The 16828-nt window shown below is 41.0% G+C and overlaps 3 protein-coding genes, 1 long non-coding RNA gene and 2 other non-coding genes across 6 annotated transcripts in view; 3 read left to right on the top strand and 3 right to left on the bottom strand.

The window, feature by feature from the left end:
* The first annotated feature begins 289 nt into the window (after positions 1 to 289).
* Positions 290 to 6522, top strand: LOC123974747 (inosine-uridine preferring nucleoside hydrolase-like). Its single transcript, XM_046055628.1, has 5 exons — positions 290 to 578; positions 3837 to 4099; positions 4177 to 4288; positions 5547 to 5683; positions 5820 to 6522. Exons 1-5 carry the CDS (start codon positions 290 to 292, stop codon positions 6165 to 6167), a joined length of 1149 nt encoding a protein of 382 aa, XP_045911584.1. The 3' UTR covers positions 6168 to 6522.
* On the bottom strand, positions 6470 to 7203 carry LOC123978421 (cytochrome c oxidase assembly factor 5; the record flags this gene model as incomplete). The annotated part of the gene is given in 2 exon segments (XM_046061653.1): positions 6470 to 6895; positions 7120 to 7203. Coding segments are annotated over 2 exon segments (126 nt in total), but the record flags the coding sequence as incomplete, so codon positions are not given.
* Positions 7204 to 9722: 2519 nt separating this feature from the next.
* LOC123960946 lies at positions 9723 to 10330 on the bottom strand. Its single transcript, XR_006822634.1, has 2 exons — positions 10209 to 10330; positions 9723 to 9975 (listed from the first exon to the last, which is right to left on the bottom strand). It is a non-coding gene; the product is annotated as an uncharacterized LOC123960946 (long non-coding RNA).
* Positions 10331 to 13503: 3173 nt separating this feature from the next.
* On the top strand, positions 13504 to 13622 carry LOC123983116. Its single transcript, XR_006828132.1, has one exon. It is a non-coding gene; the product is annotated as a 5S ribosomal RNA (ribosomal RNA).
* A 1425-nt stretch (positions 13623 to 15047) lies between these two features.
* LOC123983071 lies at positions 15048 to 15166 on the bottom strand. The gene has a single exon (XR_006828113.1). It is a non-coding gene; the product is annotated as a 5S ribosomal RNA (ribosomal RNA).
* A 1472-nt stretch (positions 15167 to 16638) lies between these two features.
* LOC123974742 (solute carrier family 2, facilitated glucose transporter member 9) overlaps positions 16639 to 16828 on the top strand; it is a 10438-nt gene continuing 10248 nt past the window's right edge. Inside the window, exon 1 of the mRNA XM_046055614.1 lies at positions 16639 to 16650. Coding sequence (XP_045911570.1) covers positions 16639 to 16650 — 12 coding nt within the window. The remainder of the gene's footprint in view (positions 16651 to 16828) is intronic.

Here is a 16828-nt window from a genome sequence, read left to right as displayed (position 1 = left end):
GTATTCAGTGTTCCTAAAGCAACATTATGTAACATGTGGTTTTATGTGTGATTTGGCTCCCCTCCCGTTTCAGAGCATAATTTAACGCGGTCATAAAAAACATCAAGATGGCGCCGAGGCAGGGTGCCGTAGCAAGAGCTCTGTTAGGTGCTGTTTGTTTTATGTTTGTTTTTGTCCTTGATGCACATGTCACTTTAAGCTATGGCCGCGAGATAATTCTTAGGATTCATGTGGAAGTTTGTGGATTATCCTTTGTCAATACTGATTTGAAGTGTGCCGACTTTGATGCATGCCCCACTCGAGGCAAGCGAGGCCGGGCCTGCTTGTGAAGCTTTGCAGCCGCCAGTCGAGGATCCCGCTGCCATCCATCTACCTGGCGAATGTCCAGTCTTTGCCGAACAAGACGGACGACCTGCTGAGTCGCATTAAGACCCAGCGCTGCTGGTACTGCTCCGTGTTTTGTCTGACAGAGACGTGGCTACACAGCGGCGTCCCGGATTCTTCTTTTCAGCCGCCGGGCTTCTCTGTCCACCGCTTGGATAGGGTGAAGGAGCGCACCGGGAAAACAAAAGGTGGAGGTGTGTGTTTTTTAACTAATGACCTATGGTGCATGGATTGTGTCATCGTGAACAGAAACTACAACGCTAACTTGGAATGTCTTATTTTGAAATGCCGCCCCTTCTATCTCCCACGGGAGTTTTCGGTAATATTCCTGTGTGGTGTTTATATACATCCACGGGCAGACATTTCTGTTGCCTTGAGGGAACTAAGTGACATTGTACACAAATTTGAGAACTCCCATATCAATGCTGTGGTTATAGTAACTGGTGACTTTAATAAGAGTAATTTTAAAACTGTTTCTCCCAACTACTATCAGCATGTTAAACATCCAACTAGGAGAGCACATGTCCTGGATCACTGTTACAGCAATGTAAAATCTGCTTATCAATCTAGTCTCAGACCACCTTTTGGAAAATCAGATCACTCCTCTGTGTTGCTTCTTCCTACATATATACAGAGGAATAAACAATCAAAACCCGCGTCATGTATTGTTCAGTGCTGGACGAAGGAGAGTGAAGAGAAACTACAAGGATGCTTTGATGCTACTGACTGGTCTGTGTTCCATTCAGATAATCTGGACGAGTATTGTGATGCAGTGACTGGGTACATTGACTTTTGTATTGATTGTTGTGTTCCAAAAAAGGTAATAAAACGGTATGCTAGTCAGAACCCGTGGTACAATAGTGATGTGAATAGGAAAACAGCGGGCCGTGGCTTTTAAATCAGGTAACGCTGCTGCTTACAAGTTGTCCAGATATTCTTTGGAGCGAGCAATTAAAGCTGCTAAACGAGCCTATGGAGCTAAGATAGAGGGACATTTCATGGAGGCGGACCCACGATGTATGTGGCAAGGGTTAAATTCTATCATCGCTTGGAAACCTAAAGGAGGACCCATTAATAATGATGACCTATCCTTGCCAAACAAATTAAACGAGTTTTACTGTCGTTTTGAAATTGGAAATGTTGAACCTGTTGTTTTTCTTGCCTGTAACGAGCAGAGTTTTACCATCATTCAGGAGGACGTTCAGAGGATTTTGTCCAGGACGAAGGTCAAGAAGGCACCTGGACCGGACTGTATTCCTCCTCGTGTCCTTAAACTGTGCTCCGAGCAACTTGTCCTGTCCAGTCCTGTTCTGACTGATCTTTTCAACATGTCACTTGCGAGGTGCACTGTTCCAGTTAGCTTTAAAAGATCAATCATAATTCCAGTGCCAAAGAAGACACCTGTGACGAGTCTGAATGACTATCGGCCAGTGGCCCTCACATCTGTCCTGATGAAAACCTTTGAGCGGTTGGTGTATTAAAGATCAAATCCCTGTGTCTGTGGACCCACTACAATTTGCATATAGGAAAAACAGAAGTGTCGAAGACGCCATTTCCTTTGCTTTGAACTCTGTCTACAAGCATCTAGATGTACATAAATCATATGCTAGAATGCTATTTATAGACTACAGTTCGGCTTTTAATTCAATGGTCCCAACAAAGCTCTCTCATAAATTGAAATATCTTGGACTCGATGATGCCATTTGTAAATGGATTTTTAATTTCCTCACTTGTCGACCACAAAGGGTCAAAATTAATGGTTGTATTTCAGATGAGTTATATGTTAGCATTGGTTCACCGCAGGGGTGTATCTTGAGCCCCCTATTGTTCACATTGTATACTCATGACCTTGAAGCATCCAATGCTAATAATGTGATAATCAAATATGCCGATGACACAACTATCATTGGGCTGATTAGTTCAAACGACGAATCTCATTATCGCGAGGAGGTGGAGAATGTTGTTCAATGGAGCAAGGAAAATAACTTGCTTTTGAACACTTGGAAAACATGTGAACTTGTTATTGATTTTTGTCACAATAGGAATCATGTGCATATTACTATCCATGACTCCAATGTGCAGATTACTGAGAAATGTGAATTTTTAGGTGTGACCCTTTCGCATGATTTGAACTGGAGCTCTAACACGACTAAAATTGCTAAGAAAGCGAGACAGCGCCTCTTCTTTTTACGTAGGCTTCGAGAGTTCACTCAAAACACTAAGATTCTTTTGAACTTTTACTATTGTGTAATTGAGAGTGTCCTTGTATTACTGTATGGTTTGGTAATCTCACCTTGAAAGAGAAGAAGGCTTTGAACAAAGTGGTTCGCTCAGCCAGCAGGATCATTGGCTGTACTTTGCGGATCCTGGAGGTTACATATAAAGCTAGACTTTTGAATCGAGCTTTAAAACTTGCTAATGATGCTTCAGGCCATCCTGCAGGGGCCTTCTTTGAGATGCTTCCCTCAGGGAGAAGGTATCGCTCTGTCAAATGTTCTACCGATCGCCATTTCAACAGTTTTTTTCCCCAAGCTGTGATCACTTTAAATAAAACACCTTAAATTAAGCATTTTATATCTTATGGATGGATTTTACTGAATAGTGTTTTATTACTGAGTTTTTGTGGCAATTGCTTGTCTGTTTTATGTTATGTTTTCTTATGTTTTTTATGTGTTTGACATTGCACTTTGAGCTTCTTGCATATTCTATTCCAATGTGGTTTTATACTGCAAATGGCTAATAAAATGAATCTGAAATCTGAAATCTGAACTATCAATTTATTTTTTATTTTTCTGCTATCAAAGCAATCTGGCTGCGGGCCGGATATTATTGCTGGTGGGCCAGTTCTGGCCCATGGGCCGCTTATTGCCGACCACCGGTCTAGAGGTTTAGTGTGCCGACCATGAACCACAGCTTCTTCAGTTGGAGATCATTTATTTCATATTGTTCCACATCGATCTACTGCAAACTACTACATATATTTAAGGCATTTACTATTCACAAAAAGTGCTTTAGAAAAGCAGTTTGTCATGTATTCCAGATTGGTCGAACAACAGCCCCATTTGTGGTCACTGTTTTTGTATTAAAAAATTAGCATAGAAAAACATTTTATACATTTGTGTAGAAAATGTTCAAAACTGAGGTTTATTGACTAAAAAAATACTCATTTGCAGGACATTCAGTTGAATTTAAAACTCAGCACAGTTTAAAGGTATATATATCTTTGTCATACGAATATATATTGTGATGTACTTAATTATATCTTTCCCTAATTTTAATAAATCAACTGTCAATCCAACTGTTAATCCAACGTTGCTATAAAATAGTTCAGCTGTATAATTTGCAATATTGGTTACATTGGTATAAATGTTTCATATCAAATGTCTCATATCACCATATTGCCCAACCATATCTTGTAGTTTTTTATCATTAATGTTGTTGCCACAAATCTGTTAATAATAACAGCAGAATAACATTTTCCCTTGTGGTGCGTTTGCATAATTCCTCTGGTGTGCTCTTCTTTTTTACGTGGCAGATTCCAGTGTTTAAAGGTGCAGCTAAGCCTATCCTCGGGATCAGCATTAGTGCAGGAGACTTCCATGGGCAGGACGGGCTAGGAGATGCTCCCGACTCCAACGCTCCTGGTCTGGACCTGGTTCAGAAGGAGAGCGCTGTGTCAGCTATGATTAGGATTGTCAATGAGAACCCAGGACAGGTGAGAGGCGCTCGACTCTGATTGTGTGCGTATATGGGCTTCTTTCAGGTCTTTTCAAGTCTTGGTTTATTCCCTAGGTATCTCTGGTTGCAACAGCACCCCTTACCAACCTGGCTCTGGCTGTGAGGATGGATCCATCTCTACCGAGCAAACTCCGGGGGCTCTACATCATGGGAGGCAACACTGAATGTCAGTAAAATCATCAAATGTAATTTGTTCATAATGCATTGTAGCAAAAAGTGGTAATGGTGACACAGTATGAGAGTGCCATGCAAAATAATGTACTTTATAATTCCATCCATTTCTGTCATTGTTGCACCTCCAATTGGCACAGGGTTTTTTTGTCTCATTTCTCAAAAATACTTTATTGATCCTACAGGGGAAATGTGGTTTTGTTACAGTTGCTAATGTAACAAGGCATTAAAGAAATAGAATGGAAATAATAATATATTTCAGTTAAAAGCCTAGTCCCAATTAGATGCCAGTCACTATTACTGGCCTGGTGTAGCTACACATTTGACAAATAAATGCAGGTCTCAATTAGAAGCCTGGTCTGTTTTTTAATTAAATTTCTCTGGATGTATTCAACCTCTGAAAGCCCACCAGGTCGCCTGCTTGAGCTAATTCTAAGCTGCTTATATCATGTATACCAATATAAATGTTTAAACTTTTGTCAATATGGACATGCCACATTGTTCGATCAGATTCCACACAATTCAATCATTTACTTTACGGAAACAGAGAGCACCAAATTAGTATTAATTCAGATTTACAGGCATGGTAAAGGAATTATAGGCCTGTCCCAAAATGGACACCAGTCTCAAATATAGGCAGGGAGAGTTCAGTGATTTAAGTAAATAAAAGCCCAGGATATTAATTGAAGTTTTACAGTAAATAGAAAATATAGAAAATAAAAGCATGTAGAATTATGTACAGTATGTGACAGAAGTGTGCTGAATAAATAGTCTTAATAATAATGAGGACTGATAGTCTTGAGCTGTAGTGGATTTAAATCTTTAAAAAATTGCAGTATAAATAATAATAAATGACATAATATCACGTCTGTTTTGTTGAAAACTCAAAACTGAGTACAGCATGGCAAATGCCACTGTTATTCAACTTAACGTGACTACAGCTCCGTCAGGATACAGCTTTTCCCAGTTTTAAAAACCGAATGTCTTTCAGGTTTTGGACTAAAACAAGGAAGTGGAATTTGTCAATGACATTTTTCATTAATTTCTGGCATTATCCAGACAAAAAATGTATCTATAAATCAAGATAAGATTAACTGAAGATGAAAGTAATTGTTTGCTGCAGCTCTATGATTCCAGTACTTGAAATTGAAATAAAATGTCTTCAGAATTTAAATCTTTGTCTATCAATATATAGGCAACATCTACATGTTGGAGGTGGAGTTCAGTGTGTAATCAGTGATTTGCTCCTTCAGCTCGAGGGAACACTACAGTGTGCGCAGAGTTCAATTTTGCTGCTGATCCAGAAGCTGCGTACATTGTACTGAACGGCTACGAGTGTCCCACCTACTTGGCCTGCTGGGAGTTTACCTGCCACAGCAAGCTGTCCTGGGTAAGGCCTCCTGTTTACACAATGTAGCATATAGACTCCTCAGACAAGTAACCTTTCTACAGTAATAAGTTAATGCATCAGAACTCATTAGACAATTATTGCTTCTCTGTGTTAACATTTCTCCTCGTGTTGACAGGAGTTTTGCGACGAATGGTTGGCGCAAGACACTGATAAAGCTCGCTTTATGGCACGGATCTTCCGGTACAGCATGGAGGCATCACAAAAAGAACGCTTCCAGAAAGAGCTTGTCGCCGGTACAGGTTTTATTTCCTGTGACTCGTACGCCATGGCAGCTGCCGTAGACGATGCTTTCATCACAGAAAGCGACAGTTACCCAGTTAGCGTGGAGCTGACGGGCACACACACCAGAGGCATGATGATAGTGGATACGATAGGCTTCCTGAAGAAGACTCACAAAGCTTTTATCATGAAGAAGGTGGACATGGAGAAGTTCAAGCAGATGATGATGGCTGCTTTAAAATAGCAGTTCTGAATAATATAAGGATGTATTAGTGACCACCATGTAAATTTTTCCGTCCACATTTTGGTGCAGTATGATTTTCTGTAGAGTTGATACTCACATTTCTCTATTTCTAAAAACATTCTATATATAACAAATAGACCATTGTGGCACTGTGCAACTAACAGCAAACTGTAATTTCGCACATAGCAGGAAATATCGGCGCTGAAATATTAATGCTTATGGAAGACTTACTACAGTATCTTTATACCTCCATTGTATGACACCATTACAAATAGTTTTTCTAATGAACTACAAAGCTCATGTTTCATTCATGTATTTTAATGATGGAACCTCATTAAAACTTTAATAGAAACTCTTTACATTTTATTCATTGTATTAAGTGTTTTCATATTACATCTCACACACACTCATTCGTCCAGAAAGAACTCCAGCCAGTGACAGCTCCAGTTTTTTTTGCCCCCCCAGCACTACATTTTGCTGATAAGATGGTAATCCTTTTGTGCGTCAGTGTGCAGTGTTCTTTAATATTTGGTAGTCTTTTGCTACCCAACTTCTTTTGACATATCCTTCAGAGGTCAGAGGCTGCAAGTACACTGACCCATAAGCAGAGCTCTTTAAATTAAATCCTTACAAGTTGCTCATCCAGGATTCACTCGACCATATGGCATCAGAGTTCAGATGGTTCCTCAATATCCTTTCCGTCCTCTGAATCTCGACCTAGTGTCCAGCTGTTAAGGAGGACAGACACTGGTTAGTTTGCAGCACAGTCTTTGTACAAGATGGAATAGGATTTAATTGAAACACTACTGCCCATTTGTTATCAGTCACATTTCTGTTTTGTTATGCTTCTGGTCAGAAAAGAGGAAGGTAAAACATTCCCTGTTCTCTTTACTCTTCCACTTCCCACCAGTTCCTAGCTGCACCAAGTGCAAAATAATTACCGCAGACTCACCATTGACCTCTTACACTCAAAGAATGAAGTCTGCAGGGCTTTGCAGTAGCCTTCCTTCAAGCACTCACTGGGCATCTTCCCCTCCTGACAAATTAGTTAGACAGGTTAAGAAACCAGTTAGTTTCCATTTGGGTTGTAGCTTTTCCTTCCAAAGACACCATACAATTTACAGATCAGTTCATGGGGGAAATCATAGTCAAGTGACAGAAAATGAATTGACTGTAATTGCTGTTTACTGCTCAAAAATAAGTTTAGGTCAAGCTTGTTTTTCAGTCTTTCATGTAATTGGTTCTTTTGGTTGTTATTACTCCTGATTAGATGTTCCAAATCTTAAAGGCATAATCTGTAATTAATTAAAAAAAAAAAAGAAAAAGAAAAAAGGGAACCAGGCCAGTAATAGTGACTGGCATCTAATTGGGACTAGGCTTCCATTTCCATTCTATTTCTTTAATGCCTTGTTACATTAGTAACTGTAACAAAACCACATTTCCCCTGTAGGATCAATAAAGTATTTGAGAAATGAGAAAAAAACCTGTGCCAATTGGAGGTGCAACGATGACAGAAATGGACAGTTATAAATGTTTTTTTCTTAAAGCACATTATTTTGTATAGCACTCTCATAATCCCACAATTAAGTCAAAATACAAGATATTAACCTATCCTATCAAATGAACTGATTTAAAATGTAACCTGTAATTAAGAGCTGCAATGATTAATCAATTATTAATTAAATTAATTGCCAACTATTTTGGTAACCGATGAGTAATTTAAGAAAAACTTGCTTCTTAAATTTGAATATTTGCTTTATTTTTTCCTCTTCTATGACAGTACACGTCATCATGAGCTTTTTGAATCAATGAAATGAAATTTTATAGACCAAACAATTCATTGATTAATCGAGAAAATAATCATTAGTTGCCTCACTAGTAATGATGTTTATCAATACTATTTAAACACTGAAGCAAAGGCTTACAGGTGCTGGTCATATAATTAGAATATCATCAAAAAGTTTATTTATTTCAGTTTTCCATTCAAAAAGTGAAACTTGGATATTATATGCATTCATTCATTCATTCATTACACACAGACTGATATTTCAAATGTTTATTTCATTTAATTGTGATGATTAAAACTGACAACTAATGAAAATCCCAAATTCAGTATCCCCGAAAATTAGAATATTACTCAAGACCAATACAAAAAAAAAGGATTTTTAGAAATGAACATGGAGTCGATCAGTCTGTGGCACTGCTCAGGTGTTATGAGAGCCCAGGTTGCTCTGATAGTGGCCTTCAGCTCTTCTGCATTGTTAGGTCTGGCGTATCGCTTCTTCCTCTTCACAATACCCCATAGATTTTCTATAGGGTTAAGGTCAGGCGAGTTTGCTGGCCAATTAAGAACAGAGATACCATGGTCCTTAAACCAGGTACTGGTAGCTTTGGTACTGTGTGCAGGTGCCAAGTCCTGTTGGAAAATGAAATCTGCATCTCCATAAAGTTGGTCAGCAGCAGAAACATGAAGTGCTCTAAAACTTCCTGGTAGACGGCTGTGTTGACCTTGGACCTCAGAAAACACAGTGGACCAACACCAGCAGATGACATGGCACCCCAAACCATCACTGACTGTGGAAACTTTACACTGGACTTCAAGCAACGTGGATTCTGTGCCTCTCCTCTCTTCCTCCAGACTCTGGGACCTTGGTTTCCAAAGGAAATGCAAAATTTACTTTCATCAGAGAACATAACTTTGGACCACTCAGCAGCAGTCCAGTCCTTTTTGTCTTTAGCCCAGACGAGACACTTCTGACGCTGTGGCTTGACACAAGGAATGCGACAGCTGAAACCCATGTCTTGCATACGTCTGTGCGTGGTGGTTCTTGAAGCACTGACTCCAGCTGCAGTCCACTCTTTGTGAATCTCCCCCACATTTTTGAATGGGTTTTCTTTCACAATCCTCTCCAGGGTGCGGTTATCCCTATTGCTTGTACACTTTTTTCTACCACATCTTTTCCTTCCCTTCGCCTCTCTATTAATGTGCTTGGACACAGAGCTCTGTGAACAGCCAGCCTCTTTAGCAGTGACCTTTTGTGTCTTGCCCTCCTTGTGCAAGGTGTCAATGGTCATCTTTTGGACAGCTGTCAATTCAGCAGTCGTCCCCATGATTGTGTAGCCTACGGAACTAGACTGAGAGACCATTTAAAGGCCTTTGCAGGTGTTTTGAGTTAATTAGCTGATTAGAGTGTGGCAACAGGTGTCTGCAAAATTAAACCTTTTCACAATATTCAAATTTTCTGAGATACTGATTTGGGGGTTTTCATTAGTTGTAAGTTATAATCATCAAAATTAAAAGGAATGAACACTTGAAATATATCAGTCTGTGTGGAATGAATGTATACATTATACAAGTTTCACTTTTTGAATGGAATTACTGAAATAAATCAACTTTTTGATGATATTCTAATTATATGACCAGCACCTGTATATAATCCCACCCAGATTTCTGTTCAGAAGGAGAGCAAAGAGTGCATGTGTTTTTAACATCTAGCAAAAAAAGTAGGTTAATCCTCTCTGGTATATTTCACAGGTTTGTAATGACAACAATTCTTCAGCCATCCAAGAGGCCCTCCCTTTATTTGCACTCAACATAATTGTGGTCAAGAAAAATCAGGGAGGAAGGTCTTAAAAAGCAAGCTGGAATAGCCATCAAAGGAGCAAAGGTCTGTTTTGGTATTCTCAATGTAGCATAGGCTTTCACCTATAGACCTTTTAAGGTTTTTTAGAAGATCTTTGTGGAGCTGGAGGATGGGAACCAAAAAATGTTCCCCGAAGTCCACGATCTCAAGGTCATCTTACTGGCCTAAAAGCCATACAGACATTGTTGAAGGTGGAGGACTGAAAAACACACTTGTATTGAAAAAAAAAAAAAAAAAAACCACACACACACACACAACACGTTGCCATACATAATGTTGTTTAGAGTTGTCACAATTCGAGGATCAGCGCAGAGGAGGTGAGAGCCCAAATGCAAGACAACGAGAGCAGACTCAGTTCAGGGTATTTAATACAAATGAGAACAGGTAACAGGCTTACATGCAGTTGACTGGAAAGTCCGTCCAGGCAGGCAGGCAGGCAGGCAGGCAGGCAGGCAGGCAGGCAGGCAGGCAGGCAGGCAGGCAGGCAGGCAGGCAGGCAGGCAGGCAGGCAGGCAGGCAGGCAGGCAGGCAGGCAGGCAGGCAGGCAGGCAGGCAGGCAGGCAGGCAGGACCAATGACCAGACGCAGACTGAAGAGAAACACCAAACATATATACACCAGGGACTAACGAGCAGGGCGGGAGCAACACAGGTGACAGGGATCAGGGCTAACGTGGCAGGCAGAGAGACAGTAGGGAAAACAGAGGCAGGCAGGCAGAGAGACAGCAAGGGGGAACAGAGAGGCAGGCAGGTAGGCAGAGAGACAGCAGGGGGGAACAACTTATCTTATAGGCCTACTACAGAAACTGTAGCATGTTCCGCACAAAAGGTGGGACGGTGAGTTTTCAGTGGCCTAAATGTTGAGATTCAGTCTTTCAACCACTATTTGAGCACATTTTATGGCATGAATGGAGTTTTTGTTTCATTGCTTTATGAAGTTAATTTAGAACAATGTTTGGAACACTTTTGAGTGTGTTAAATAAATTAATCAAATTTTTGAAGTGACGACAAGTTTTTTGTGAGGGGGGACAGCCCGTGTCTTTTAATATGGAAACGCAGACACAGCAGAGCTGAAAGAATAAGGCTGATATTTTCATACAGCTCATAAGAACACATCAAATCAACGCAATATTATATGCCTGTTAATTTAGGTATTCACACTATCTGCGATTTTCTGTCTCCATGCATATGTCAGATGCAGACCTGCTACTTAGGCTATGTCCTATTTCTGTAGTGTTACAGTTTGCTCTTTGGTTGTAAAATATGACGCTCTGCTGACAGTGGACTGCGACTGGTCATCTGCTGCTAACACCGCCTCTTTTACATGAACGCGTTCCCGGCTGGATTGGGAAACACTGGATTTATTTACCAAGTGGATAACCACTTCGTGGTACCGCTTATCCCGATCGCGAATGTTAGGGTTACCCCGGATTCACACAGGCGGCGTGTGCGCCGCGTTACGGCTGTGCTGTATGGCAAGCCATTAGTGCCAAAAAACGTCACTCTTGTAGCATGTTTTGCCATCAAAACGGCGTTTAAAACGGCGTTTTATTTTGACACGCCCTAAAAAGTGGCGTTTAGTTAACAAAACGCCGTTTTAAACGCCGTTTTGTTAACTAAACAAACGGCGTAAAAAACGGCGTTTCGTAAAATGATAATGAGCTCCGCCCTGTGGATTTTACAGCCACTAAATTTGAACTGTTGTCACCCAATCAGTACAGAAGAAGAACAGACCACACTAATTCAGCACTGATCTACTTTACTGTGATCGTAGCCACCCAAAGGCATAAAGTAACCACAGACAAGCATGAAAAACTCAACACAAAAGTCCCAGACTGATCAAGTAAATTGACTACATTTACTAAAAATATTTAGCTACTCTAGGTTATAGCTTGTAACATCTATTGATTGATGATTTTAGATAAAAATTTAAATTAAAAAATTTGATATAAATAAGTAAGTACATTTATTTGTCCCCGTAAGGAAATTTGTTTGCATGGCAATCAAGTAGGCATTACAAACATACATCATACATATACACCAAAAGAGAACCTTTAAATATACAAAGTCACATACTAATACACTTAACACATATTTCCCCATACCTTGCACTTTTACTACCTATTTGATTAGGCAATACCAGACCAGCTGAGTATCCTACCTATTAACTTACATATTTAAAAGCTTAATTGCTTGAGGCACAAATGAAAACTTTGATCTATTTTTGGTAAATAGAGGGAGGCAATATCATCGCCCAGAAGGCAGTAGTTCGATTGAAGAGGCAAGGGGGTGCCTCTTGTCTCCCACAATGGTTTTTGCCTTGTTCCTTACCCTTTCCCTATAAATGCATTCCACACTTGGTAACTTGATCCCTAATAGTTTACTGGCCATTGTTACTGTTTTCCTTACAGACTTCTTCTGTGCCTCAGTAGCATTACCAAACCAGCAGATGATGCAGAAGGCCAACACACTTTCAATAAAAGAAGAATAAAACATCTGAAGCATTTTGTTGTGAACATTAAAGGATAACAATTTCTTTAAAAAGTACATTCTTTGTTGTGGCTTAGTACTGATGAGGTCAGACCACAGATCCCATTTAAGCTTATGGTCAATCACAATGCCAAGATATTTATAATTTGTAACTGATTGTATAGCCTCCCCGTTGATAAAAGTTGAATTTGATGATTGGATCATTCTAAAATCAATAGACATTTCTTTTGTTTTCGTGGTGTTTAGAAGGAGGCTTGACTTTTCACACCACTCTAAGAAATAGTCAAGAACTGGCCCATGCTCCTCCTCATCATCATATAGTAGACTTAACAAGGCAGTATCATCTGCATACTTAATAAGGTGCCTGTTTGGTAAAGTGCTGGTACAAGAATTAGTATATAAAATAAACAACAAAGGAGATAAAACACATCCCTGAGGAGAGCCTGTGCAAGTAGACATTTTATCAGAGAGAGAAGTTCCTGCCCTGACTTGCTGGATTCTACAGCTAAGAAAATCAACAATCCATAAGATCAAGCCAGGTTCAAGTGAAAATTCTGAGGCCAATCTATCCACCAAAATACTGGGCTAACCTGGTGTATTTTATGTTGCTATATAGTAACAATAGTGCCCATTATGTAGTCTGCAAGTCTGCATTAGTTTGTATGACTGTAGTGTAGCCTATAACTTTGGTTGGGTTTAGGTATAATTTGAATTACCGTAAATAAGCTCTGTTAAAAGAAACAAAAAATCTGGACCTCACTCATTTCTAAACCATGGTTACAGCCCTGCGATGGAATAGCTGTCCTGCAAAAGTGCAGAATGCTCAATGAGGTTAGAAAAAACCTAGTGTCAGCTGAAGACAAATCTCTGGAACATGCTAATGTCTGTTGATGACTACGAGACGTCAAACACTGAACAAGAATGGAAGTCACAGCACACCAACATCAAAACCTCATCCCAACTGTCAAGTATGGTGGAGGGGGAATCATGGTTTGGCGCTACTTCTGGGCCTGGAATGGTTATAATCGACGGAAAAATGTCTGCCAATTGAAGCTCAACAGAAGATGGGTGGACTGGGAAGACTGTCTAGATATCCTTCTTGTCAGAGTAAAGAGTAAGAAAAGAGTAGGAGCAAAAGATACATTCTTAGTGTTGGCTTCTTGTCCCTCTCCATATAAAGAGCCTTTTTGTGGATTGGTTCTTCGCTTACGGCCATACCACCCTGAACACGCCCGATCTCGTCTGATCTCGGAAGCTAAGCAGGGTAGGGCCTGGTTAGTACTTGGATGGGAGACCGCCTGGGAATACCAGGTGCTGTAAGCTTTTTCATGTAGGAAGATTTATTTTGTCACAATATAACAGGTTATAGAGTAAAATTGACTTTGTAACTCCCTTCTGCTACATAGCAGACAAAATATATTACAATAGAAGCAATTATAAAAAATGGTAAACAGAAATAAACTGTCATCACTGGAGCAGTGCTGAGGATGAACTAGAGTTTAAGAGTCTGATTGCTTGGGGGAAAAAGCTGCTATGCAGTCTTGTGGTGCGGCAGCTGAAACCTCGATATCTCTTCCCAGAAGGCAGCAGGGTGAACAGGCTGTGGCTGGGTGGGTACTGTCCTTTAGTTGAGAAGCAGTCATTGAACAGAGGAGGGGGTCTACGCCACCACTTATCCCCCACTTACAATGCTGTCCTTTCATCACTTCCCAGGAAACTCAACAAACGTAACCTATTGGCCTCAGGTGAAGATACCAACGATGGTCGTTCAGTCTTGGCCACAGGTAGTCTTAACGACTGTAACGACTGTCGTCACAGCAACAAGGAACACTAACGAACCAGCAGTATCGATGACCCGGGCCAACGACCCCACTGAGGTTAAATAGCTGAGTTTCCCTGCCAGTCAGTCAGAACTGAAGAAGTCCTTTGGATGAGGGACGAAACGTCTTCCAGTATCTTCAACCAAGTCCAGTTGCCCTTGACTTTAACCTTCGTTGGATAACTATGACCTGGATGACTGAGAATCGTACTGTCCTTTAGTATCCTTTGGGCTCTGCAGGCACCTCACCTCACCGATATCACTGATGTTCAGGAGATGGGTACCAATGATCTTCTGAGCAGTTTGAATCCCCCGCTGCAGAGCCCTCTGGTCCTGGGCCATGTACATCCCATGCCAGCTTGTGACGTTCCCAGTCAGGATGCTTTCTATTGCTCCTCTGTAAACGCTGACAAGAACTAGGCAAGGGAATTTGGCCTTCTTAAGCTTCCTCAAGAATTTTATTTTTTTTCTGAGCTTTCTTCACCAGCATGGAGATGTGAGGTGACCATGTCAGGTTCTCTGTGATGCTGATTCTCAATTAAGCCTATTATTGGATCATTATTACTGATTTTCATTATGTAAGCACATAAATTATTACATTTTTTTCATATACTTTATTGATGCCCAAGGGGAAACCTTTTGTTCTCTGCATTTAAAACATCCTAACGGATAGGGAGCAGTTACGGGTTCAGGTCAAGTCAGTTACGTTGCTCAGGGGCAGCTTTGGCAATGGCCCATGTTGTACTAGATATGGTGACCCTCCAAATCCCAAAACAAGTCCCCACGGGCTGCCGCCCTTTTTATTGATTATATTGAATGATATTATAATTATTAATGTACAATAATAATTTTTAATTCAAAGTCCAGGGACAAGCTGCTTCAGTAAAGAGGCAGCAGCCCCCTCTGATTTTTATAAAGAGAAGAGGAAAAGCTTACAGCACCTGGTATTCCCAGGCGGTCTCCCATCCAAGTACTAACCAGGCCCGACCCTGCTTAGCTTCCGAGATCGGACGAGATCGGGCGTGTTCAGGGTGGTATGGCCGTAAGCGAAAAACCTATCTGAAAAAAAGTTCTTTATAGATGTCCATCATGAATATCCACATTCATTTACATACAAACCAACCACACATACACACACACCAGAGAGCAGGTCATACATTTATTTTGCTTGCTATTGGACCTTTTGTTCAGTTATTAATTCGGATCATAGACACCATCTTAGAGCGTAGTGACGCTGATGTCTTGGCTGTATCATAATCTGTATAATAGATTGTATACTGGCTAATTAGAATGTTTTTTTTAACAAAAGCTATCATCCCATGCACTTACAGGCGTCTGATTGCATGTGTTCGTTCTCTCTCTCTCTCTCTCTCTCTCTCTCTCTCTCTCTCTCTCTCTCTCACTCTCTCACTCTCTCTCTCTCTCTCTCTCTCTCACTCTCTCACTCTCACACTCTCACACACACACACTCTACAGGCTAACATCACTTATTTATCAATTGTTCTAGATAACAAGTTAGCTAATGTTATTAGTTAGGTAAAAACTAATTTACATAGCAAGGCTTAGCTGTACTTTTAATTTAAACAACTAAATGGATAGTAGGCGAGAGCTCAGACAACATATATGGGGATGGGGATGCACCCCTGAAAAGAGATACGAAGAGAGAGACGTTTGTGTCAGAGCAGCAGAGAGAGCTGGCAGTGTGACTGCAAAGCTGATGGTGAGAGCAAAAGTCTGATCAGTGAGAAAGTAGCAGAGGGAGCTTTAATCAAAAGGACTGAAGAGAAAAGTAAAAGAGCAATAGGCTAGTCCACCCCAATCTTTAAGTTCTGAGGTTTTCCCTGGTCAGGTGCTGAAAGACTACGAAGAGAAGCTGTAGGATGTCTTCTTAACTCCTCCCTGTGTCAGGCCCCCAGATGCTTCAAAAACACCACAATCATTCCTGTTCCAACAGGGCTGGTCAGAGACCTTTGGAAGGGCAGGTGCTCAAAGTATAAAAAGGGCACACGGAACAAGGATTTAAATAGGACTCTTCTCAATTCACTTCACTATTGACATAGAAATACACTGCTCAAAAAAATAAAGGGAACACTTAAACAACACAATGTAACTCCAAATCAATCACGCTCCTGTGAAATCAAACTGTCCACTTAGGAAGCAACACTGATTGACAATCAATTTCACATGCTGTTGTAAATGGAATAGACAACAGGTGGAAATTATAGGCAATTAGCAAGACACCCCCAATAAAGGAGTGGTTCTGCAGGTGGTGACCACAGACCACTTCTCAGTTCCTATGCTTCCTGGCTGATGTTTTGGTCACTTTTGAATGCTGGCGGTGCTTTCACTCTAGTGGTAGCATGAGACGGAGTCTACAACCCACACAAGTGGCTCAGGTAGTGCAGCTCATCCAGGATGGCACATCAATGCGAGCTGTGGCAAGAAGGTTTGCTGTGTCTGTCAGCGTAGTGTCCAGAGCACGGAGGCGCTACCAGGAGACAGGCCAGTACATCAGGAGACATGGAGGAGGCCGTAGGAGGGCGACAACCCGGCAGCAGGACCGCTACCTCCGCCTTTGTGCAAGGAGGAGCAGGAGGAGCACTGCCAGAGCCCTGCAAAATGACCTCCAGCAGGACACAAGTGTGCATGTGTCTGCTCAAACGGTCAGAAACAGACTCCATGAGGGTGGTACGAGGGCCCGACGTCCACA

This window comes from Micropterus dolomieu, linkage group LG01 (genome assembly GCF_021292245.1).
Source record: "Micropterus dolomieu isolate WLL.071019.BEF.003 ecotype Adirondacks linkage group LG01, ASM2129224v1, whole genome shotgun sequence".
Taxonomy (NCBI): Eukaryota; Metazoa; Chordata; class Actinopteri; order Centrarchiformes; family Centrarchidae; genus Micropterus; species Micropterus dolomieu.
Note: the sequence above shows the minus strand (reverse complement) of the source record. Positions and strands in the feature narration are given on the sequence as shown.